This window comes from Carassius auratus, chromosome 46 (genome assembly GCF_003368295.1).
Source record: "Carassius auratus strain Wakin chromosome 46, ASM336829v1, whole genome shotgun sequence".
In the NCBI taxonomy this organism is placed as follows: domain Eukaryota; kingdom Metazoa; phylum Chordata; class Actinopteri; order Cypriniformes; family Cyprinidae; genus Carassius; species Carassius auratus.
The window spans coordinates 12,605,866-12,631,877 of NC_039288.1; the positions used below are offsets into that span (position 1 = coordinate 12,605,866).

Sequence of the window (26,012 nt, forward strand, 5' to 3'; positions counted from 1 at the left end):
GGACAAGAGTATGTGGGAAAATCCTTCAAAATATCAAACACGTGATCCCTGGAAGCAGCACAGGTGTCAAGAGTGCAAAAGCAGTATTTCGAAGTTCATTGCTGCCATTTATTTAGAGACAATGTGGTCACATTATAGCTTTAAAAACATAGTGCAGTGATAAGTAATACTGAACCAAGGCCAAAACATAGCAATGAGTATTCAAACCCAATTGACAAAAAAAAGCCATTATTGTGTGTGTGTGTGTGTATTTCTAGAACGCTTGTTACATATTTACATCACTGTAGCACAAAAGCCAGTCCAGTCCTTTAAGAAAAAAAATAGCACTGAGGACAAGAGCCAGTAACAGTTCACATAAACAGTTCACATAAACCCCTTTTGATTTAAATGTGCACTATTTTTAACACTGATGATGAAATATAATCTAAAGTAGGCACTTTGCAGTTTACACAGACATAGTTGGTAGTTAGTTCAGTGAAAATAAATAATAAGTGCATAAATTATGGAGCTGTAATAGAGCAATATAGCTGTTACACAACATGTGAGAGCATAAAATATCAGTTAATATCGTTTTGTATTTAACAACTAACATTCTTCTGCTCCATCCCTTACGAAAGGAAAATATATTTACCAATATATTTCTTAAAATATATTGTGATATATTGTAATATATTATTTTCCCTTTTTATCTTCTAATATTTTATATATTTGAATACATTTAAGATTCAGATATCTCACAAAGAGCAAATGTACTCCACTTTTAGTTAATGTTGTCGAGTAGGTCAGGATTAGTGATCGACCAATATTGTTTTTTTGACAGCCGATGGCGATATCTAAGAGGGCAGGGTGGCAGATTGCTCATATAAAGCCGAGATATATATATATATATATATATATATATATATATATATATATATATATATATATATATATATATATATATATATATATATAGATAGATAGATAGATAGATAGATAGATAGATAGATAGATAAGTATAACAAGTTTGTGTGCATTGGGAATCATAATTTTTCAACAAAAGCCAAGCTAACACTTATTTTACATGCAGCACACAGTAAAAATGGCATGAACATGACAGTGCGCAATTGCATAAATCAACATAGTATGAAATCACGAGTTTAAAGTTGATTGCGCATCTCCAGTGAAGCTGACCTCTTCTCTCCGGATTCAATTCGCACGGATCAACTGTCACACAGAGCACACGCAATCAGGCAATATACAAATGCACACTTCACAAGATCTTACAGCTGGATTTGACTACGTCTGCAAGGTTTTTGAAATTACATTTTCATTAGTCACTTAAAGGTTTGTTTTAATGATGTGCGTATTTGCTGAATGCTGATGGCAAATGAGAAAGTATTGTTTGCCTTTCAGTTATTAATAATATAAAATCGGTCATTATAATACTTTTTGTATACCTTTTAATTAATTTGTTCAACAGTTCTATCTGATTATTAGACAAACTGTTCAATGACAGCGCTGCCACTCTCAGCACCGTAAAAATAAAAGTCCGCCTCGAACACATCGGCCAAGCACAAAAACGTATTGCCCAATGCCGATATTTAAAAATGCCAAATATCAGCCGATATATCGGCCTTGGCAATATATTGGTTGACCACTAGTCAGGAGTCAAGTACCCTTCAGGAGTTGGCAAAGTCACCGCTGCCTTCTGTGGAGCGGTTGGTGTATTAGGTTTCAGGAGGAGACTGTTTTTCCAGTCCACGCCATCTATCATGGTGTACTCTGGACTGGTAGGCAGTGCAAGGATGGGAAATGCAGTGGACTGTGGCGACGTAACTGTTTCAGTGCTCAGGATTTGAAGGTCTCTGAATGCACTGTGTGGTTCTTGATTCTGTGATTGGTCTGCCGGTGGGTTTGGTTTATTTTGGTTGGTGCTGATTGTGCTGGCAACAAACTCAGAGGTGTAGCCTCTTTCATCAGGAATCACTACCAACTGTTGGATTTCTTCCCTTTTATTGTGGTCTTTATCCTTCCGAATTTCTTGTTGTTCAGGAGAAAGCACAACTTCACCACATCGAGTGACATCACTCACTTGTGAGTAAAGGCTGTTTGACCAGGTTGTGTCTTGTGGACAGACAGCTGCAGGTTGCTCTGGCCCAGATTGTGCACGTGTCAATGGGTGGAAACCATCATGGTTGCTGGGCAAATGGTGATGTAGGTGATCAGTTTGATCATGATCTGACAGGTCTGGATCACAGCAGCTAGCCCGACCTGAGTCATCATCCCTGAAACTACTGGACATTTGAGGCGAATCAGAGACGAGGAGCTCCTCCTGGCTGTCATGCGGTTCGTCTATGTCCACCTCCATGAACTCTACCCATGGATCGTTGCTGTACAGTTCTGGCCGCAAGCCCAACTGGGTGCCTAAGATTGACGTGAATTCACTCATTTGACCTTTCTGTGAAGAAACAAACCAAAAAGAAAAGCTTTCATTTGTAGAATACACCCTCAAAGTCCTACAAAAATGGATGTTAAGTCAAATACCTGTAAAAGCGTAGGATCAATTCCTTTGATTTTTGGTCCAGGGACTGGTGGCAGGAAAATCACCATTAACCTATAACAAGCCACAATGAAGACGATAACTATGCGATTAGAAGTTTTGAAAAGACAAATATACATATATATATATATATTTGTCATGACTTTCAGATCATGAATTTAGAAAAGTGGAATTCATTAGTTATATATTGTGTAATTTATTTGCAATGCAATAAAAAAAATGCAGTAGAACATTACAGGTTCAGCAGGAAAGGGAAAGGACGGAAGAAACTAATGAAGGGCTGTGTAGAAATATCACAGGAAATCATTGTATTCATACATAATGCCAACAGATTTCCTTTACATGGTTATATAACAGGTACTTACTTTTGTTGATGTGAAACTACCACCAGCATCAAAATAATTGCGATACCAATGGCAGCGAAGACCAACACAGCTGTAATAGGAATTCTTGATTCTGAATTTGAAACAGGACATTTAAACCATCAATCAATTATTTTTTTTAAATAACTTCCTTACAAAATCTACAGACAGGTAGATCTTAAATCAGACCTATGTTAGGAACAAGTATAAAGATGGAGTCACTGAAGACACCAAAGTTGTAGCCTCTCATTTTTGCCCTGGCTCTGACTTCATATTCAATGCTGCTTTGCAGACCATAGATGTGCGCCTGTGTGTCTTTGCCATTATTCAGCTGTAGAGAGAAAAACAAGAATAAGACACTTCATAACACTCCAACCTTGAAGATAATGAGCTCCAAACGCGTCTTATTATGGCTACAAAATCCAGGTCACAGTCTTCAACATGGTGAATCAAATGTAACGACTCATGAGTGTTCTTAGAAATCACTTTTAATCAAGCTTCAGAGGAACTCCTCAAGAAAGACTGTTGACTTCAAGTCTATTACTCGGTAGGAGCTTGTTAGAAATCTGGTGGTGCTAATTGCACAACGTTGTGTGAGACTCACTGAGTTCCACTGTTCTGAACCCTTTTCTCTGTACTGTGTCTCGTATACCAGCAAGATCCATCCTATTTTCACATTCTCTGCAGCAGATGGGGGTGGATCCCAACTCACAACCACGTCATAGATTAAGCCAGTTGAGCCCATTTTCAAAAGTGTCCAGTTCAGTCCCACAGGTGGGTCTGGAAACACTGAGAAAATAATGAACATCAATGAAGACATGCTTGCAAATATTTTGCACATTAACACAATGGAAAAGGTAATTAAGATATATGCAAGGAGGGTGGGAATGCTTAGCATTTTATAGAGCATTAAAAAAAAAAACATTGGAAACAAACTTATTGAAAATATATTTATCAGAATCTATTTTAGCAATACATTTTTGTATATTCTGAAATATTGAAAAATATATGTGAAAATAATTTGAAAACCATTTTGCCACATGGGAATGTGTACTTGAAGGCATGCCAAGAAAGAAGAAAACAGTCAGGATTTGTGTTTATGACATGGCTTAACAATGTCTTCCACGTTGAAGGAAATTTCATCATAAACAACATCAAGAGAGCGTGAACGCAGCTGGACCACGTAAGGGTACCATATAATGGTATTACTGGAATCAAAGTAGCATTCATTTTTCTTTATGGAACTGTAACTTGGACATTCCACCCATTTCTTAGAATCCCTGCAGACATGAGAAATTGCTGATCATTAAGTAGAAGAACAGTCATTTGTCTAACAACTTAACTGCTTCACTGATTGTATTCATACTCTTTACTTGCAGGTGCAAATGAATTGTGTTAACAAATAATAATGAATATCATGCATTTTTTATGTATCAATAGTGCATTTCATTCTGTGATGTTATGTGTTACTAATTACTTTTTTAACATGTAGAAAAGACTCAGATCCTCGAGTTCTGTGTGGTTCTGGAGGGATCCAGTCTCCCACTGACAGTGGAAAGTCATCAGCTCTCGTGAGAAGCAGCCAGTCAGATGAGGCCGTGTTGAAGTCTGACCTGCAAAAAAAGGTGAAAGAAATGTTGCTGTTGTTGAACATACTTGCTGTAAGGCATGCTTCCAAGAAGTCTGAAGGACCAGAACAAAATATCATTATAATGTGTCACTACATCTGCTGCATTTGCAGCAATGAAATATTTAGTTATGAAATTGAATTATGAAATAGTTGTTGCCGACAGCCATATCACCCTGGAGCCCAAGACCGATTTCCCACTGAAGCTAAGCAGGGCTGAGCCTGGTCAGTACCTGCGGTCATTAAAAATCCCAGGGTCTTTCGAAAAGAGTAGAGGTGTAACCTCAACATCCTGGCTAAATTTGCCCATTGGCCTCAGACCATCATGGCCTCCTAATAATCCCCATATCTGCTGATTGGCTTCATCACTCTGTCTCCTCTCCACCTGGTGTGGTGGGCGGTCTGGCACAATATGGCTGCCGTCGCATCATCCAGGTGAATGCTGCACACTGGTGGTGCATGAGGAGATACCCCTGACAATGTAAAGCGCTTTGAGTGCCTAGAAAAGCGCTATATAAATGTAATGAATTATTATTAAATTATTTCTAAAGACGATATGAATAATGCAATTCTATAGCTTCATATTTTTTAAATGACTCATAAATGATAAAGGAATAAGGTTGATTTGTTAATACTTTATATACTTTTTTTTTTAACTTTATTTATTATACTTTATTTAAGCACCGATGAGAATGATCAAATGTTTTACAACTAGAATAATATTCTGAAGAAAGGCCAACATTATGTGAATGTCCTTCAGTATAAACCAGCTTTGGACTAACAGGATGTAACATAAATCCCAGTTGGGCTATAACTGTGAGCTGTGTTTTCCTGGAAATGTTTGCTGTTATTTTTCGTATGTAGTAGCATTTGAGTGGCAGTGCACCGCTACTGCCTGCAAGATCTTTGAAAGGATCTTCCCGAGCTGTTCAGTTTACTGCATTTAGACAGCAATACTGATAAAACTTTAATTGACTAACTATTGAGGTTTTATTTATAGACCACAGCACAATCTGTATTTACACTGCCAGTGTTTCACGGGTTACTACATCATCATCTCTTATTGTGCAGTTCTTTTTCTTCTTTTTTTTTAGGAAATACAGAGTGAAGATCATTACAATTGGTTTGTGTCTGCTTGGGGTTACTGATGTATCAGTATTAGTGTTAGTTACAGAGCTAAATTACCTGCTTGACTTGCAAACATGTAGTCTCTTGGTTTTGAGTTTGATCAGGTTCTTGCAATAACACTTGTGCTCAAGGATTTTTTTTTTTTTTCATTTTTTAAATTGGCCATGTAAATTAATATATATATATATATATATATATATATATATATATATATATATATATATATATATATATATGTATTGTATTTATATTTACAGTATCTCACAAAAGTGAGACACTCACGTTTCAGCAACCATTATGATATATCTTTTCAAGGGAAAATACTATAGAAATGAAACTTATATATATATTAGAGTAGTCAATTTGCTGATTGTATAGCTGTATAGATTTACTATCCTCTGAAAATAACTTATCATACTGCCATTATAATCAGTATAGCTGGCAACAAAAGTGAGTAGACAAAACTGTGTCCAAAGTGTCAATATTTAGTGTGCGCACCATTGTTATCTAGCACTGCCTTAATCCTCCTGCGCATGGAATACACCAGAGCTGCACGGGTTGTTGCTAGGATCCTTTTCCACTCCTCCATAGTGACATCCCGGAGCTGCTGGATGTTAGACACATAGTGCTTCTCCACCTGAACTCTACACCTGAACTCAATAGGGTTCAGGTCTAGAGACATACTTGGACACGCCATCATCTTCAGCTTCCTTAGCAAGGCAGTTGTCATCTTGTCGGTGTTTGGGATCATTATAATGTTGGAAAACTGCCATTCTGCCCAGTTTCTGAAGGGAGGGCCTTATGTTCTGCTCCAGAATCACAGTACATGTTTCCCTAAATAAAGCTCAACCCCCCAGCACCAACCGCACTCATGATGCAGCCCTATACCATGATGCTACCACCTCCATGTTTGACTGTAGGCAAGATACAATTTTCTTGGCACTCCTCACCAAGGTGTGGCCACACATGATGAACAAAAACAAGTTTATTTTAGTCTCATCAGACCACAGGACATTGTTCCAGCAATTCTTGCTCTTGGACAGGTTGTCTTCAGCAAACTGTTTGCGAGCTTTCTTGTGAGCCAGCTTCAGAAGAGGCTTCCTTCTGGGACGACGGCCATGCAAACCGACTTGTTGCAGCATGTGGCCTATTTTCAGAGCTCTTAAAAGGTGACCTTCCACTTCTGCAACCTCTAAAGCCATGCTGGCAGCACTCATGCATCTGTTTTCTGAAGCCAGCTTCTGCACTTGATGCACAGTACAAGGACTCGACTTCTTTGAGCGGCCCTTGCAAGGTCTGTTCCTAGTGGAAACAATCTTGGAAAAACTCTGTATAACCCTGGCCACTGTACAGTATCTCAGTTTCAGGGTGTTACCGATCTTCCTATAGCATAGGCCATCTTTGTGGAGAGCAATAATTCTAATTCTTAAATCCTCAGAGCCCTTTGTCATGAGGTGCCATGCTGAGCATACAGTGCGAGAGAATTGTACACAAAGCACCAAATCTTAACTGCTCTAATACAACATACACAAAATTGTATGGTCCTGTCAAGCAGGCAAAAATATGAACATGATGAATAGACGTGGCTTTTTTGTCACTTAGGGTGTACTCACTTTTTTGTCGTCAGCTATATTGACAGTATGGCTGTATTGGCTGTATGTTAAGATATTTTCAGAGGATAGTAAATCTATACTGCTATACAAGCAGCAAATCGACTACTCTAAAATATCTCCAAGTTTCATTTCTATAGTATTGTCCCTTGAGGAGATATACTAAAATGGTTGCTGAAATGTGAGGGGTGTACTCACTTTTGTGAGATACTCTATGTATGCATGTATTTTTTGTTAACTAATAATAATCTATCTGATAAAGGATAGTAATGAATCAGAGCTGTCATTTCTATGTTCCCATAAAAAACTAATATAAAGCGCAAATAGCACCTGCAGAGTAATAGTGTGAAGCTAACCATCCATTTCATATAGCAACATGCACTCCCTCCCACTTACTGCAGCCCACTTCTATAAAATGGAGCAGAAAACCTGTTTGATGGAACTCATAATGGATAGAGCCGATCAAAAGACAGTACTTCAAAACGAAAGCATTTAAAAATGGTCTGGTGAAGAACCGGAGTGCAGCTGTAAAAGCTGAAATAAAAGTGTGCAGAGTTGTTAATTAACTCCATCCAAAGAGCCATGGATAAATCTGGGTTCCAGCTCAAATTTCAGCCTTTTAATATTTTATCTGTGGGCTTAACTAAAGATACAGTTTCTCTGTAGCCTGCGTTTAAGAGTTCTGTTATTAAAAATCTGTTTTGCATAATGGATTTATTTTATGTCAAACAATGTGTATTATGCAGAGGCCCTTAAGACTCCATGGGTATTTGCAGAAAGCCAAGGAGCTGCCTTATTGTTTCACAATGGCTCCCCTACTAAGAGAGGGTGGGTTTCTAAAGAAAGCATCCTGTTTTCTTTTTGTTTGACTAAACTATTGTACAACAGGCTCTTAAAAGAGTATGTAGGGAAAGAAGGCACTGAAAGTGGCAAAGTATGGCAATTATATGGCAGACGTATCACTGGAAGACTTCTGACAGACATTTCTAACCTCTCAAGCCAGACAAGTCATGTTAGTGCAAAACATTGAAACCGCAACATGAAACTGATATAAAAACTGCAAACCTTGTATTGTAGGAGGCACAGTTTGTGTTGCCACAGCACAGGCCAACAAGATACAGATGAGAAGGGCAGTCTCCATGATTTAGTTCCTGTGAAAACCAAAATTAGGTCCATTATGAAATCAGTTAACAACATAGCTAAAAATGGAAGCAACCACCAGCTAATGGATCTAAACCACCATGGTCTTTACTCAGATTCAATTCAAGCAGTGTTAGGCCAATCCCTTTCTATTTGAATAACCAAGTTATATTATTCATTTGTTTAATCGTGGAAATGAATCACTCCATGATACTGAAAGGATTATGAAATCACAGTTAACACAGTCCTCTGACATCCATTTTAAGCCAAAGGCTCTAGCCAGCGGTTGTGAAATACATCCTCTCTGCAACATGGCTTTGCTCCAGCCAGCTTCTGGAAAACATCTTCTTAGAAATCCATCTATTGACTCTGCACTTCAACTGCACGCGGATCACAACCCTTCTCTATTAGATTTAAATGGCCTTCACACACAGTGCAGCAGTACAGCGATAATAAACTCTCACTGAGGGTGAAGGGCTCAGCCCTTGATAAAATGGGTACAGGCTGTTCTACAATGTCAAATGCTTCATTAGAAAGTTGATAATAGGAGTGCTGTGTGTTTAATATGAAGATTCCTGAAAGGAGTCTGTGAGAGTCTGCGTGCCTTTATTATTTAACATGACAGTTAAACTATATACCGCAATACAACAAGGGACTATCTATCAATCAAACAACTGTCTTTATAGTATTACAGTAGTACATTCTGTCCACTGGGTCTTCTCTCCATTTGTAGACCTGCCTGTGTTCATGGCGTTCCAGTTCAGAGGTTGTGAGTGGAGAGTGTTAACACATAGTATTTTTTTCACACAAATAATGTCAAGTTGTCTACTTTTGCCTCCAGCGAGAAGCAGGTTTTTAAAGTTAAAAAATTGTGTTTCTTCAGGATCTCTGTTAGTGTTCTGGAGGTGGGTGGATTGGAAATTCCGGAGTGGAGCTGAAGCTAGTCCGTGAGGGAGTGGAACACTGCATTCCAAACGAGAGAAATCCATCTCCGAAGGGCATTTCAAACTAAGAGCAATCATGTCTTCCATACTGAAGAGTCATTTAAATCATTTAAAAAAAACATTTACATTTTTCATAGTTTTTTTACATCTATTAGAACTTTTATGCTCGCTGTTTCCTTGATCTTAATTATATGATGTCATTACGTTACTGTCTTGCCGCCAGCCAGTCACTGCATTGCTGATCATGGTTTCGAGTATCGATATATCTGCTGTTCCCAATGAACATGTCAACATGGAGCAATCTCATACAACGTAATCCAGATATCTTAATCAAATCTGCTAACTTGTTTGAAGAACCAAATTAGCCAGAGATCAGTTATTGGGATTAAAAGATCTGACATCTGTCGAATTATCTGTATCTGTATTAAGCCAGGTACGAAGAACAGACCCCTTGGCTACTTCAGAGGGACCTTTGGTATGAAAGATTTCGCAGTGTACAACAGATGTTGGACACCTTGTTTCCATGATTCTATGTGTTAGTTGTGTGACGATGGACGGCGCCTCCATAATTGGCAAGATGATGCAGAAGTGGGTTCCAAGGTCTCCTACACACTTTGAATCTCTTACTCTGAAGGGTAAACATTCGAAGAGATTAGGGAATAGGGATGAGCCCTTCAAAATGGAGCAATAGAAATCTCAGTTGCCCCGCTCCACTCATAGCCGGATTCCAGTCCGGTTTTTCGTTCGTGTGTTGCTTTGAGACTCTGGAAGCTTGTGAAAGGTCGGTTTATTTCGATGTAATTTTCATGAAGAAGAAATAAACTAAAAGGCCTGAATATGTCTAAAATCAACGATAATCGATATTAATAACTTTATAAAAAAACTGTTTAGAGCAATATCAAACTCGCAATCATGCGGATATGCAATATTTAACTTAAAACATTGAATATCAGCCTAATCATTCACATCTGGCCACAACACGACGTGAAAACGATTCAGTTGTGATGTAACATTAGCCTTAAACTAATCCTTATTGGTTATAATGCATGCATAAGCAAAACGTAAACAAATAAGTATTCCAAACAGTGATACATGCATTAAAAATTACACGTTTACATGATAAATCTGTACTATATGCTTTTTTGATTTACCCCTAAAATTTTATTTCATAATGGTAATCTTCCACAACAGCTTAAATCGAAAAAATTGTGAATAAATCGCACGTTCTGCACTGAACTCACCTTTTCCAAGAGTGTGATTCAGATTAGTAACGAGGATCCGTAACTTCTGTGAAAGTATTCCTCAGGGAAGCTCGATTTCTTCGTGTGATAGTAGCACGTTCAGTTTATATCTTCTATCAACGTTTTAGAACAAGCATCAGAAATTATACACCTTTTCTCTTCTGCCCCTTAGCCTAAAACGTGTCCCACGTTTCTGACAGAACTTCAGACTTCTGGATATGTGGCTCCAGCATCCGTAATAGTTTTTTTTCTAGGGCACATTCGAAGAAAGGCGCCACTTTTCCTTGAAGCACCCTGCGAAGGGAGCTTAAAAGTAAACCTTATACAGCAGCAAGGTTTAATCGGTTTACTGCATGTAGAGTTTCGCATGCGAAAATAATAAATGTAACGTTGCACGGGACTCCGCCCTGATAAGCGTCATAGTGTTTTCCTACAACTAACTTTAGTCTTTACTATGAAAAACGGTACACTACGCACGTTATTTATTTATTTACACCAGTATTCACGTGCGTGTTAATCTTTATAATCGCGCGCTTTTAGAAGAATACAGCGGAATATATCAATCGAGCCTTGCGGTCAGAGCTGAGATTATTTCCACTCCCCTAAAGCTGCAAATATTAACAAACATTTTCAGAATCAGAAACTGTGTAGTTAGGTTTTCAGAAAGACATCGAATTCGTGCTTATTCCTAATTGCTGTTGGCAGGTTTTGTGGTGTTTTGTACTCACAGGCAAGCGCTAACATATATGATAAACAATGCAGAGCTAAATGGGTACACGTGACGTGACAGGAGTGGGGCACGTGTTTAAGGGGTCTTGCAGTCCAACATAGTAGAGATTCACAAAACAAACGAGTAGTAGAAAAGTTTGTGGGTCAAAGTGGAGAATTCAAAAGTTTGTCTTTCTGTTAGATTATTGCAGTTTATTTATTGTTAGATGTTACATTTTACTACATTGAAAAGTAATTTTAACAGCAAAAACACTAATGAACATTCGTTGTAAATGCCGATTAAAAATAAGATTTTATTTTTTAATTAAAGATCAAGTCAAATCACCTTTATATAGCACTTTTTACAATACAGATTGTGTCAAAGCAGCTTTAGTGTTAAATAGGAAAAACGTGTGATAATGCAAGAGCACAATAGAAAACAGTCATTTTTTATTTAAATTCAGCTAATTTCAGTGACGTAATTGTCCAACTCAGTTCAGTTCAGTTATATATATATATATATATATATATATATATATATCTCCTCACTTCTGAAATTGTGGTACCCTGTCTGCACCCGATTTTGAGTAAAATCTCATGATCCACTTTTAAACTCTCATAAATCTCAGGATGACAGACAGAACGAATATTTTATATTAACTCAACCATGTGTCTGTTGTGTCCATTGTCAGAATTTAAATGTTCCACTCCAAATATTATTGTGGAAGTCTAGATATTTCTAAACAGCTGTCAGACTTAACTTGATGTAAACTGTGGTTTATGATTTTGAAGCATTTCGTTTCTATTGATGTATGGAAGCAGAGTACACAGTGCAAAAGTACTCTTCAAACTGTCCCAACACCCACCCTTTGCCCTATTTTAAAACGGAGCAAGATTGATCCAGTTTCTTTAGTAGACAGTGATTACTTTACAGTAAAAAGTTTAAGTTGTTCTGAAAATTTCATTTCAGGGATTACTATCTAGGTCAGAGACTCTTCTCAGAGGCAGACTAATATCATTAACACCCCAGGGATGTATTTATCATCATAGTCAGGTAAGTAACTGTTAAATTTAGGGTCCATTAAGTAAAAAAAAAAAAAAAATAGAAAGTGATTATAATTGCATCAATTTATGTTTCAGATTAATTTGAATTCATTGATGTTTATTTCTTTATGTGTGTTTACTGCAATGTTTGATGGAACTAAAATAAATATATGCCAATGCTTGAATATCTTTGTTTCTAAAGTACTTTTATTCTACAATCAGTTTGGAGATGATGCAAATCTTTCAAACAATTAGCTTTGTAAAGTTATATATTTTGCATATACAAAGGAACAGATAAAAAAAAGGTTTAAAATAAAAATGTAAAATAGACTTTAAAATCAACAAATTCCACTGTATTGATTGATTGTTTGAATAGCAATGATGTTTGCACAGATTATCAGTATGTCTACATGTCCAAATTGTGCTGTCAGGTTGTTTGTGACGCATGAAGCTTGGCATACTGCATGTTTAATTTTGCATAATTAAAATCACAGTATGCTTTGATTTTTAATTATTTATTAAAGCAGCTCTTTTCAAAAGCACTAATAAGACATTAAAATTAATATATGGGTGATATTGTATAATTCACATTTAGCTTCCGAATACGTTGCTGTTTGCTTTGAACTTGTGTTCAAAGAGCTAAAGTTTTCCCTGAAGTAAAAAGCTATATTTACATGTGAGCATCAACACGTAGTGTTTTATTTCATAGTCTGTATTATAGTGCCTAGTGTTAATTATTTATTATTATTATTATTTATGCAAACGTTAAAGGAACTGTCAATTGTTTTTCCAATTTTGCAAACATTATCAAAACCTTCATTTGAATAACCTAAACATTTGTAACATAAAAAAAAAAAACTTTAGACAAAAGTACAACTTACATATTATTGCCCTTTTGTTGGTTTTGAATGCTTCTATTGTCCTCATTTCTAAGTTACTTTGGATAAAAGTGTCTGCTAAATAATTAAATAAGTATAAAAAAAACTATTTTTGGTTTTTGTGCAAATATTTTGAGAACATTATTAAAAACAAGATAACGCTGAACAAACATTTTATTATTATTAACATTACTGAAAAATGCATGTTTTTATTCGGACCCCACAGAGGCTGTCAGGGACATTCCTAATGGCTCCATGCTTCTTGTTGGAGGTATAATGAACTTAATGCGTATCCATATCAAAACATGTGCCCACTGAAATGTGGCCTCTATACATGTAGTTCTGCACAGCTGGGACGCAGTCATATCTGATAAGTTTTTCATACAGCTAAGAGTTATTTCCTCCCCTGATATCCTCTCCTGCACATAGAACATGATGTTTGCCCTGTGTGTGCTCAATTTCCCTTTTTTGTCCCAGGCTTTGGTTTGTGTGGGATCCCGGAGAATTTAATCGGCGGCCTGTTGAAAACAGGAATAAAAGACATCACAGTTGAGAGCAAAATGCTGGGTAAGAGAGATCTCTAATTCACATGCCAGTAAAGTCAGTGAAGGGACACAGCATTTCCAGAGGATTCCCTAATGTGGATGAACTCACTGGGATGTTTACAACGGGTTCCTGTCATGTACCCTTAAACACACAAAGACTGGGAAATAATCTGATTGGGTCAATGGGCAGGAAAGAGGGGAAAAGGGAAAGAGGGCCTCAAGAATCAAGGCTTGAAGGAACACCATAGTGTATAATGTGATTTCATGTGTGACTAAATAACTAAGTGATTGTTTCTGATGGCAGGGTTGATAACTTTGGCCTCGGTATGCTTCTGAAAACCAAACAGATAAAACGTATGATACCCCAAAAAAGGGTTGCAAACAATCATTCACATCGACTATAATACTATTTAAATGATTTGATTCTATCCCAGGGCACACGGCTGAGAGGATACGGGCTGACGGTGCAGGCATCCCAGCATTTTTTACTCCCACTGGGTATGGCACTCTCATCCAGGAGGGTGGATCACCCATAAAATACAACAAAGATAGCAGCATTGCCATTGAACGTGAAAGCAGAAAGCATAGTACTGTCAAAACTTGTTGTTGATTGCTGTAATTTTCTCACTCTCAAAAAATAAATAAAAATAAATGACATGCATATATCTAAGCTGTTGTGTAAATTGCAGTAATTTGCAAGGGACAACTTCTCACTTTGAGCACACGAATGCGTGTCTCGTTTATTTTTAAGCAAAAACAGATTAATTCAACAATGGCGCTGACCGTCGTGTTACATCATAACGCATTCCGAACATTTAAAGGGACCACGATCCCTGAACAGTTATGCAGAACACAGTGTACAGAACTACACTTAACAATAGTGAATTATGTCTGTAACATTCACTACACTGTTGTCCTTTGATTGGTTGGTCCAGGTCCGAGAGTTATGTCATGGAGAAAGCCATCAGGAATGACTTTGCTTTGATAAAGGCCTGGAAATGTGACAAAGCAGGAAATCTTATTTTCAGGTCAAGAAGTTTGTGTATTCAAATTATTTAATTTATGACACTTTAACACATTTTACATTATTACTTCAATATCAATATCATTCAAGATCCTACTACTGGCAAAAAAAATTTTTTTACCTTTGCTGAACATTATTATTATTATTCATTTTTTACAGGAAAACAACTCGTAATTTTAACCAGCCTATGTGTAAAGCAGCCAAAGTTAGCCAAAATTTACTTTCTTTGGTGTGCAGGTTGAGGAGATTGTTGATATAGGTAGTTTTGGTCCTGAAGACATTCACATTCCTTCCATATATGTAGACCGAGTAGTGGAAGGAACCAGCTATGAAAGACGAATTGAGGTGAGAAAAACAATTAAACCTCTCTGATCTTCACATTTAGAGCTGTTTATTTAATTCTTCTCACATTTAATGACATTGTCAACTTTACAAGAATGTGTAGGTCACGTTTAGGACTGCTTTTGTTTATAGAAAAGGATGGTTCAGTCTAGCAAGAAAGAGAAACAGGACTCTGGATGTTACCCGGGAGAGAATCATCCAGCGAGCTGCAATGGAGTTTGAGGATGGGATGGATGGTATCCTTCAGACCACAGATATCTCTATCGACATGATAGATATCAAAATGTAAAAGTTTGTAACAGTCCTGTTCCCACATACCTTGACAACCCTCTCAGCAAATCTTGGCATTGGAATCCCTATGCTGGCCAGCAATTACATAAGCCCTGAAATCACCGTCCACTTGCAGAGAGAGAATACAATTTTGGGACTGGTGAGTTTCCGCTATTAAAGATCCTGAGCAAGTCATTTTTCAAGCTAATTTTTGCTTTTTAATTTCCAGTCCCTGTTTTCGTTTACTTTAGGGTCCCTATCCAAACAGACAGTGAAGTGGATCCTGATTAAATCAATTCTGGTGCAGACCTCTATTACTTTTACTTTATCATATTTTCATGTTTTGTTGATCAAATTGTTACTACTCCAAATACAGAAGTGTAGCAGTGAGTGAAAATCTTTAGTGCGAGATCCACCATTATTGCAGCCATGTAATGACTATAATACAGTATGAAAGGTGTACGGAATAATCAATATGCTTGTTATGCACAGTATACACATGCACATTTTACACATAATGTACAGATTACACACATCATGATGTAAACAATAAAGCTGATGACAGTTAGAAATTACAAGAAAAAACACGGGAGTCAACACAACATACAATATTTCTGCTTAGTTATTTAGTTCAATATAGATATAATATTAATACTATTGTATATGATATACATTATATAAATATACTATATTTATGTTATATTAGAAATGAATTATTAGAATTATTATATAATATACAGTAATAATGAAATACTCCTTTACAACCCAGATCATGGCCTTTGTGTGTGTTCAGGTAAGGAGACAGTAACAATTTATCCAGGAGCTGCATATTTCTCCAGCGATGAATCCTTTGCCGTGATCAGAGGGTGAGTGTCTGAATGCATCAGTCGTCTATGAATAAACTACATCCAAACCTCACTTGAAATGAGGGTTCTTTTTAGTGTGAAAATTGAAAAATGTGCACCAATTTGGGCAAATGTTATGGTACATTTTTTTGTCTTGATCCCCCTATGTTTCTTTCATTTTTTTCCCCCTTTTTATATCTTTATGTTTAGAGGTCACATTGACCTGACCATGTTAGGAGCAATGCAGGTTATTATTGTAATATCACCATCATAGAAAGTATGTTTTCATTTGCTCGGTTACCATGTGTTTCTCAAGGTAAAATGGTGAAGGGAATGGGTGGTCCAATGGATCTGGTGTCTAGTACTGCCACAAAAGCAGTCATCACTATGGAATATTCTGCCAAGGTACAATACACTGAATCTTTAATCTCTCACTTACTGTCATTATGTTTTAACATTTGTTGTCTCTCTTTGTAAAAAAAATTATTTAGAGGGTGGGAAGCATAAAATCTTAGAGAAGTGCACACTTCCTCTGACTGGAAAACAGTCTGTTGACTGTATAATCACTGAAAAGGTAAGTAAAACTTAAACCTTTTAACACCTTGCATCTTTTTTTAAGGAAGGATGATTGATGTGTGTTGTCACTTGTTCTAGGCAGTGTTTGATGTCGACAAGAACAAGGGTTTAACTCTCATTGAGATTTGGGAAGGACTGATACCGGATGACATCAAAGCATGCACTGGGACGGAGTTTGAGGTGAGACTGACGGACACCAACCCGATGAAGTGTACAAAAAAAATAAAATAAAATAACATGGGACTGTCTCGGTCATGATTGTTGAATTACTTAATGGTGGCTGTGCTGAAAAGTTATATGCAATTATAATTATTCATATAGCTGTTGAAACGTTGTGGGAAAGGTTTGTGTATAAGTATATGAAATATGTCAGTTCAGTCATTCTGGTATTTTTCAGGTGTCTCAAGACTTATGACCAATGTGGCAGATATGAGGAAATACTGAGGATTTATATTGATGGCCTTCTGCCAGTATGCTGAAACAGGACCAGAGCAAGAGAAAGGACTGGACTGCCTTCATTTCAACAATTCTTTGTCCTGCAGAGTTTATTTCCAACTTACTTCAACACAAGTTTCTAGTGTGTATATGAAGACCATGATTAGCTGGTTCAGGTGTGATTGATTTCAATCTGATTAGCATCAGTTTGAAGCTAAACTATGCAGGACACCGGCCCTCCAGGACCGAGTTTGGAGACCCCTGGTTTAAGACATTGGCAAACTATTGTTTCTGAAATTACACCATTTTAACACAAGTGATGAGAATCTGAATGCATTTAATATATTTTTTTAATTATTACTTTTTTTGTAATAATATTATTAAGCATTATTATGGACTGAAACTTATTTTAATCAAAAGTGTTAATAGTTGTTGGAGGTAACTGCATTTCTATAAATGTCAATTTTTGCAAGTACAGAACAAAAGCTTATCAGCATGAAATAATGCAACTGTGCCTCTAAAATTTGATACTGATTAATTTGTTCTTGCCCCGGTTTAAAATAAAAAATGTTGGCGTGATGTTTTGATTTTTTTTGTTATTTTGTCAACACAGTCATTTCATTACTGTAAGATGCAACCCAATAATGTAAATAGATCAAAACAAATGAACAAAGCTTTTTTTGTGATACATAAAAACAAGCCATTCAGTGGCCCTCTGCTCAGTACAACTTTTGCCCTTAGTGTCACTCTGCGATTGGTCATCAATCTGAACAACAAACATTGCACAACTGACTGAAGACAGAGGTCTATGTGTTCCATGGGGTTTAGGACAAAACACTATTTCACCATCCTCCTAATAATACTTAATGAACCGCATGTTTGTTTTTTAATTAGACAAAAACGACATACACATACTGTTTACTGGAATTGACAGATTTATAGGCCAGATTGTGAAATGGTGACACTGTAATCCCAGAAATGCAAGATAAACTGGCAAAGTCAGCATGGGGGAAAACAAGCCAGCACAAACTGTCCCTCAGCTGAGTCATGCTGGGAATTCCTGACCTAGGCAGAATGATGTCATAAGCTCCTGTAGCCTATATGAGCAGTTCCCATCCCTGCATCTGCAAAAACGCACAATCTGTCTAGTCTTCAGCATCTAGAGCATTAAGGTAAGAAGCTGTTTACTCAAAAAAAAGCTAAAATAAATTAAATGCAAAGTATGGCACGGTAGTCAAGGCTAGATTCTAAAAGGTGTGCATTTATAGTTGACACCTACATGAACACTTTACAGTTGGCTGTGTTTGACTGTATGACTGTAAGTCATTCTTAAAATGCTACTGAGGTTAGAAACGTGTCGTATCGTACATTAGAGACGCTCCCTACATTTGCGAATATCGAACGTCCAACTTCAAGCCAACTTAACATGTCGTTAAACCGTTTTCAGGAATTTACATAAAATAAAAAATATTACCTAGATGAAAAACTTAAGGCCCGTTCACAACAAAAACCAAACGATAAAGATAACTAAATTAGCGGACGCACCAACGCACTCTTATTTGATTTGAGCGTGCACTTTTGTCTTCTGTCGCTTGCCTTTAAATGCTCGAGCGCTTTAGGTCGATTCTGATTGGCTGTCAGTATTCAACGGCCTTGTTGTTTACAGCTGAAAAAAAAACTTGTAGTTATCACAGTGAAAGGGACTTTAGACTCAAAAACTTAAACGAATATTAGAAATATTATTTAACCAACTGAAGTAAGTTTAAGTAAATTACTAGTAAAACATAATAAAATAAAATAAAAACGTATTCTAAAACAATAATTATATACTGTCTTTAAATAATTCTAAAATAAATGATGTTTTCAGATGTGCCCAGCTGTTAACGTTAGATCCTGTTTATTAGTTCTTCTCACGTTTCTGCCTTATATTTGGTGAGTGCTACATTAAGATTAAGTTAATAAGTAATGTTTGGACATTTTGCAATTATTAATTTCCTTTCTTATGCATACTTTTGTTATGAAAGGTGTGAGCAGCCAGTAAACTGCAGGTGGGGACCGTATGGGGACTGGTCAGAGTGTGACGGCTGTACCAAGACACAAGTAAGCACATAAACACAGCTTTGTTTGAAGCAGGTTTAAAGAGTATAACAGTGGCCACATATGAATGATTGACATCCTAATGGGGGTTTCTCTCAGGTTCGAATGCGTCCCGTGGAGACGTTCCCTCAGTTTGGAGGTAGCTCTTGTACAGGCGAGGCCACCCAGAGACAACCCTGTTCACCAAAGAAATCCTGCCCTCTACAGGCCGGATGCGGAAACAGGTTTCGCTGCACATCTGGTAGGTCACTTTTCAGAATCAAAATCAGAATCAGAAAGAACTTTATTGAGAAGTATGCTAGCGCATAAAAGGAATTTATTTTAGTGACATAAGCTTCCGGTGCAAAGAAACAACAGCACACAGAAAAAAAAATCCAAATAAATAAATTGTATAAAAAGTTGTGCTATAGATCATAATGGAATAGAACTGAGTAAGATGCAGGGATGTACTAGGATGGAGAGGTAACAAATAAATATAAGGATATTGCACATTTTTAATGAAATAAATATAAGGATATTGCACATTTTTTATTGCATAAGTGGGAAACATTTAACTGATTTGTGGCTCTGAAGCGCCGGCCAAATGGCAAAAGTTCATAGATGGGGTAACTTGGATGAGAGGGATCCAGAGTGATTTTTTTCTGGCTGTGATATTGAATTTGTGTGGACAGTTTGCAGTCAGTTTACAGTTTTCATTGGTTTGTTTATTTATAGGTCAGTGCATCAGTCCATCTTTGGTGTGCAATGGGGATCATGATTGTGAAGATGGTTTAGATGAGCAGCGCTGTAGTGGCAGTGGCACTATAGTGTGTAATGAGCAAAAGCCACCGCCCAACTCTGACCTCACAGGAAGAGGGTAAAATACGGCTTTTATACACAATATAAATAATTGTACAAATATAATATTCATGTTCAAATACAATTCAGTGTTATTTGTCATCCATTAGGTTTGATGTGTTGACGGGTGAGCTGAGAGCCGGTGTCATCAACACTCATAGCTTCGGTGGACAGTGCAGGAAAGTATTTAGCGGGGACCACAGAGATTTCTACAGACTTCCACGGAGTCTACTCAGATATAGCTTTCAGGTGAAATTTTAATTATAGGCCCATCTCCACTAAATGATAGCTACAGGCTATTATAATATAACAGTTTCTATTATTTCCTTTCAGGTCAGTGTTGAAAATGATTTCACTGACGAGTACTATAACAGTTCCTGGTCCTACATGAGGCACGAAGAGGAAAGAAAAAATATTAGAGGAGGTCATGATCATAAAACCTTTCATAATAAATTGAAACAGGACAAGGTAATGACGGATTCAGTATTTTTAACTGTAAAAAAGGCTAAACAATATAAGATTGGATTAGATTTAAAATTTTGTTCTTTCGGTCTCAAAGGCGTATCACCTTCTGATAATAAGAAATGAAGTCGAGGTGGCTCAGTTTCAGAACACTGCACCTGAGTACCTCCCTCTATCTGAAGACTTCTGGAAGGATCTGTTGGCCCTGCCCAGCACATATGACCCATCAGCCTATAGATTCTTTATACAGCGTTACGGCACACATTACATGGAAGAGGGCTCTCTGGGTGGCCAGTATCGCAGCCTGCTGGAGCTGGATGCAAGTTATATGATGGAGATGAGTATGTTAACTTCCATTTTTCCTCTGTTAAAATTTAGTTGTGATATTCTATAAGGGCATATGAACTATATGGGCAGGATATTAAATTATGGCAGAAATATTTCTAATGGTTTTAAATTCAAAACCGTTGGACTGCGATGACCATAGTTCAGTTTGGCCTGCCATATCACTAGAGAAAAAAAAGTAACTGAATTGTATAATTTCTGAATAATATTTGTGTTTTAACAGGTTTTTTGTTTTTGTTTTTTGCATTGAAATTAAATATAAAATTAAATATAAAACCACAACAAAAGTTATTTATATTTTTGTTTAATTATTTCATTTTTAATTTAAAATTTAATGCATTTTAATATAATATATTCAGAAATAATGCACCATACTTTTGGCCCACAGCCATCAATGAAGTTTAATTTTTGTATTAAAAAGTCTAGTCAAGACCATGTTTCAGTCCAGATTTTGTTTGATGGATGCCAGAATGACCATCAAATTTTAGAGTTCCTTAATCACCACAATTCCTATTAACCCCTTTGTAAGAGGTATGTGTGAATCTTTAATTTTGTTAAATATAGTTTTCTTTTAATGCAGGTAGAACGGATATTGATTTCCACCAGTGTATTACACGTGTGAAGCGGCGGCTCTTCTATAAAAAGAAAAAAACCACGTGTACGAAACTAATGAAGACAATTGAGAGTTCCAGCGGTTAGTCTAAGTGACTGATTCTTTGTCAATTAATGTCCTTTGAATATCAGACTTGAATGTTACGACCTGACAGATTGTGCTGCATTCCCTTTGAAATGATTTACAGAGAACAGAAATCATAAGATGCCAGTAAAAACAGACATTATCGGAGGACATCCCTCTTATATCGCCGGCCTCAGTCTTCTAGATTTGGAAAACCCTGACAGTAACAAACAGATGTATTCCAAATGGGCTGGATCAGTGAAGGAGTACCCTAAAGTAATAAAACAGAAGGTAGGTCAGAATCAAGACATCAAAAACATCTGCATAGTAAAACAAGTATAAAGTAAGTATAGAAGCATTCATTATATGGTGTAATATTCCTAGTTGCGGCCACTGTTTGAATTGGTAAAAGAGGTGCCATGTGCCGGGCTGAAGAAACTCCACCTCAAGAGGGCACTGGAGGCCTATCTGGAGGATCAGAGCCCTTGTCACTGCAGACCATGTCAGAGCAATGGCATGGCTGTGCTCACTAATGGTGCGTGCACCTGTGTGTGCAGGCCAGGCACCAGCGGTAATGCCTGCCAGAATGGCCATGTCCTTGGAGAACAGCCGGGTAAGAATTTTTGTTTTGTTTTTTGTTTATTATATTACAGATAAACTCAAATGCAAATCTGTATATTCCATGGCACACTGTCATCTGAACAATCAAGTCAGTAATTGTATAGACAAAAAGTTTTTTTCGGGTATAGAAATTTCTGAAAATAATGAAAACTTGTAGTTCATTAAGTAAGTCAGATTTATTCAGTTTTGCTGAATTTTAACTGTTCATTAATACAACTTGTGGATAAGTTATTAGTTCGGAAATCAGACTACACTTTGTACTAATTTGTTAAGGATTCAGAATAATCTACACTATATGCTGTAATTCTCACACACAAAAAAAGACTAATCTGATCATGAGACGCTTTTCACCGGTTGCATTAAATGTTGTTCTTCTGCAGTTGTTGTGAACAGCTCAATATCATTTTTTCCCAATTTTTATTGCAACACATTCAATACAGCCTGCTCACTACTCACATTAACAATAAATGCAGATAAGATTTCCTTTTTTATTGTGACGTTAAAGAGTCAGCAGCGAAATCATTTATTCAGCATTTTATGTGTAAATTTTTACATGAGTAGAATATTACTGAAAGCAGTTTATTTGTTGAAAGTATCAAGCCTGTTCATCTTGTCTCAAACATGTCAAACATGTCCTGCTTTATAGGAGTGATTGAAGGAGTCTGGAGCTGTTGGTCTGCCTGGAGTAGGTGCTCTCAGGGTCAAAAGTCAAGGACTCGTTTGTGTAATAATCCTGCTCCAAGAAATGGAGGCAGGAATTGCATAGGAGAGACTGTAGAGCGTAAAAGCTGTGAGGACCCTGATTTTGAACACCTCAAGTGAGGATCAACAATTTACCGATCAACAATTATATAGATTTAGTTTTTTCAGACCTAGACTCATGACAGTTTTTCATACTCTAGAATGATGGAGCCCCACTGCTTTGATCCCTCAGTGACACCAGTAAAGACATGTAAAACTCCACCTGCTTTGATGAATGGATTTGTTTTGGTAATTGTCTCCCTAATGAAGGGAACTGGGGGTGGGGGGTACACACATTAGTGAAAACCATTTCAATACACAAAACTTTCAACAGACATGTGTTTTACATCTCACCCATCATGTATTCAGGACCCTAAAGACACCTATCCAGTAGGCAGTAAGATTGAGTACACCTGCACGGACGGACATGATCACATTGGCAATCCAGTCGCTGAGTGTACAGAGAACCTGACCTGGAGGATATCGCCCATGGAGTGCAAAAGTAAAATTCTTTAAACTACAAAAGAAAAAAATTCCCCATATAACAAGAATATATATCTTCAAATTTTATATTTGTATATATTTTATATTTTTATATTTTATATATTATTATATTATTATATAACATTGTTATATATTTTTGAAAATAATTTTTTTTAATGTATTTTTAAGCATTTAAAAACATTTTGCCCTCCATATATTTAAATCCAAGAAAATATAATCACATTTCACATTTGAAGGAAAACTTTATTTGTCTATATAACTTGTGTGAACGTATAACATTTTAATAAAAATCAGCAAGGAACATAATACACAATGTTCCAATATATATAAAAACGATTAAAATATGATAAATTTACTTTTGATCTCTAGTAAGCTGTTCCATCCAAATTTCTATTTAGCGTAAATGTAGGCTACTGTAATACTGGGAATGTTTTTTCTTTCCCCTGAAATACATTTTGAAGTATATGAAAGCTGAATGTTCAATTTCAAAAATATGTTTAGCTTCACTGTTTACAACAAATATTTAGCATATATTTAAAATATATTTTGTCTAGTATTTATTCATTTATTGGCTGTATGAGTCAATCTGAAGTGTTTTGGATGGTTGTCAGAACTTTGCTCTGCAGTTATTAAGGCATTTCTATGTGATTACTCACTCTTTAAATGTATTTTCTTCTCATTGTGCGCCAGAAACAGCATGTGATCCTCCAGCTGTTCTGAGTAATGTATTTGCAACACCCTCAAAACAAGCTTATCTGATCGGGGAAAGTGTGGCCCTGTCATGTCCAAGTGGGATGCAGAAAGAAGGCGAAGCAGAAATCATGTGCCGTCTTGGTCTCACCTGGTATCCAACACCTGAGAGTGTCCGATGCATCCCAGGTAGGCTGTAGATTCTTAATAAACACTATGGAGGCACTTGGTTCAATTATTACATATAGTGTTTTTTCTGAATAGTGGAAGCAGTGCCCAGTCAACCAAGCCTGTTCTGCAAACCATGGGAAAAACCAGCCAAGGGCCAATGTGTTTGCAAAATGCCATATGAATGCATGTAAGTTTATTAGTTATGATATTGAATACAAAATGAATTATCGATACAAAAAGGAATAATGGCCATACAAAGCAGCATGAATTAATGTCAAATCTCTGTCTGATGTTGATCAGGATGTCATTCCAGATTTGTGGCTCTGTGCGTCCTGGACGCGTGAACAGAATGAGCATCTGCCAGCTTGGGGCCTTGCAGTGTCTGGGGCAAACATTTACTTTGCTACAAGATAGTGCATGCAGTTGGCCTGAAACCAAATTCACATCATGTCAGGACTGCCATGAATGGGAGACATGTGATGGTAGGCTTTTTGTAAAACATCAAAACCTTTTTAAAAGGGTAAAAGTGGGTGTGTATACATACAGTATGTGTGTGAATGTGTAAAATTTTATATGTATATATATATATATATATATATATATATAATTTTCATTATCTTTCAAAAATAGTGTACACCTTAGTGTATTTCAGATATGGAATATATATTTATTCTTGACATTTTAGTCATATCTCATTGGTTTGAAACTGTTCCCTTTTGTGCAGAAAAAGTCATAGCTTGAAAATAAGTGCATAAATGTATACAGTTGAGGTCAAAAGTTTACATAGAGCTTGCAGAATCTGCTAAATGATATTTTACAAAAATTAGTGGGCTCATACAAAATGGATGTTATTTTTAGTAAGTTCTTAAAGAGAGAAAACAATAGTTGAATTTATAAAGATGACCTCGTTCAAAGGTTTGCATACCCTTGATTCTTAGTACTGTCAGTTACCTTGATGATCCACATCCACATGTTATTTTTTTGTGATAGTTGTTCATGAGTCCCATGTTTATACTGTTAAGACAGTTAAACTGCCTGATCTTCTTCAGAAAAATTCCACAGGTCCCATACATTATTAGATTTTTGTTTTTTTTAGTATTTTTATGTATTTGAACCTGTTTTTATACAGTCTATGATTTAAAACCTTTCCAACAATGACTGTATGATTTTGAGATCCATCTTTTCACACGGAGAACAACTGAGGGACTCATATGCAACTATTACAGAAGGTTCAAATGCTCACTTATGCTTCAGACGGAAAAACAAAACTGTATGTAAAACACGTAAATGTATCCCCAGGTTCGAAATGTGAATGTAAAGATCCTGAGGACTGCTCAGATGACTCCACCCACCTGTGTGTCTCTCTAATGGGCGGAGTTCCTGAGATGGTTTCAGAGTGTGAGGCAGGAGCTTGGAGATGTCAAGGCAAAAACATCACAGTACTCCGCATTGGGGATTGTCCGGCATAAACAACTTCTTTCAATTGCTTGTTGCAACTATATGATTTTTTTTTACTTTAATGTGTAGTAATATGTAAAAATATATGTAAAAAAATATTGTAAATAAGTGCACATTCATTAATAAAACGGTTCTTAAATTGTGGGCAA

General features: G+C 36.6%; 2 protein-coding genes and 1 pseudogene across 2 annotated transcripts; 2 read left to right on the forward strand and 1 right to left on the reverse strand.

Moving 5' to 3' along the window:
• Positions 1 to 1,433: 1,433 nt before the first annotated feature.
• On the reverse strand, positions 1,434 to 11,308 carry LOC113064226 (growth hormone receptor-like). The gene is made up of 9 exons (XM_026234877.1): positions 10,595 to 11,308; positions 8,335 to 8,420; positions 4,382 to 4,517; positions 4,018 to 4,184; positions 3,509 to 3,693; positions 3,094 to 3,235; positions 2,908 to 2,998; positions 2,527 to 2,596; positions 1,434 to 2,440 (listed from the first exon to the last, which is right to left on the reverse strand). Exons 2-9 carry the CDS (start codon positions 8,408 to 8,410, stop codon positions 1,640 to 1,642), a joined length of 1,668 nt encoding a protein of 555 aa, XP_026090662.1. The 5' UTR covers positions 8,411 to 8,420; positions 10,595 to 11,308; the 3' UTR covers positions 1,434 to 1,639.
• A 587-nt stretch (positions 11,309 to 11,895) lies between these two features.
• LOC113064227 (succinyl-CoA:3-ketoacid coenzyme A transferase 1, mitochondrial-like) lies at positions 11,896 to 18,163 on the forward strand (annotated as a pseudogene).
• Positions 18,164 to 18,298: 135 nt separating this feature from the next.
• c7b (complement component 7b) lies at positions 18,299 to 26,012 on the forward strand. The gene is made up of 18 exons (XM_026234875.1): positions 18,299 to 18,433; positions 19,129 to 19,193; positions 19,286 to 19,361; positions 19,458 to 19,599; positions 20,073 to 20,214; positions 20,306 to 20,444; positions 20,529 to 20,663; positions 20,755 to 20,998; positions 21,583 to 21,696; positions 21,803 to 21,969; positions 22,063 to 22,291; positions 22,946 to 23,117; positions 23,202 to 23,289; positions 23,410 to 23,542; positions 24,235 to 24,423; positions 24,499 to 24,592; positions 24,706 to 24,887; positions 25,705 to 26,012. The coding sequence occupies exons 2-18, from the start codon at positions 19,129 to 19,131 to the stop codon at positions 25,872 to 25,874; spliced, it is 2,481 nt and encodes an 826-aa protein (XP_026090660.1). The 5' UTR covers positions 18,299 to 18,433; the 3' UTR covers positions 25,875 to 26,012.

Excerpts from the sequence above, each read along its gene's own strand:
- LOC113064226 (XM_026234877.1), bottom strand. The coding sequence starts at position 8,410 with ATGGAGACTGCCCTTCTCATCTGTATCTTGTTGGCCTGTGCTGTGGCA. Across the intron at positions 3,694-4,017 it reads CTTCAACGTGGAAGACATTG|TGTTTCCAGACCCACCTGTG; the intron begins TTAAGCCATGTC and ends TTATTTTCTCAG. Across the intron at positions 2,999-3,093 it reads TATACTTGTTCCTAACATAG|AATCAAGAATTCCTATTACA; the intron begins GTCTGATTTAAG and ends TTTCAAATTCAG.
- c7b (XM_026234875.1), top strand. The coding sequence starts at position 19,129 with ATGTGCCCAGCTGTTAACGTTAGATCCTGTTTATTAGTTCTTCTCACG. Across the intron at positions 19,600-20,072 it reads CAGGTTTCGCTGCACATCTG|GTCAGTGCATCAGTCCATCT; the intron begins GTAGGTCACTTT and ends GTTTATTTATAG. Across the intron at positions 24,888-25,704 it reads TGAATGGGAGACATGTGATG|GTTCGAAATGTGAATGTAAA; the intron begins GTAGGCTTTTTG and ends ATGTATCCCCAG.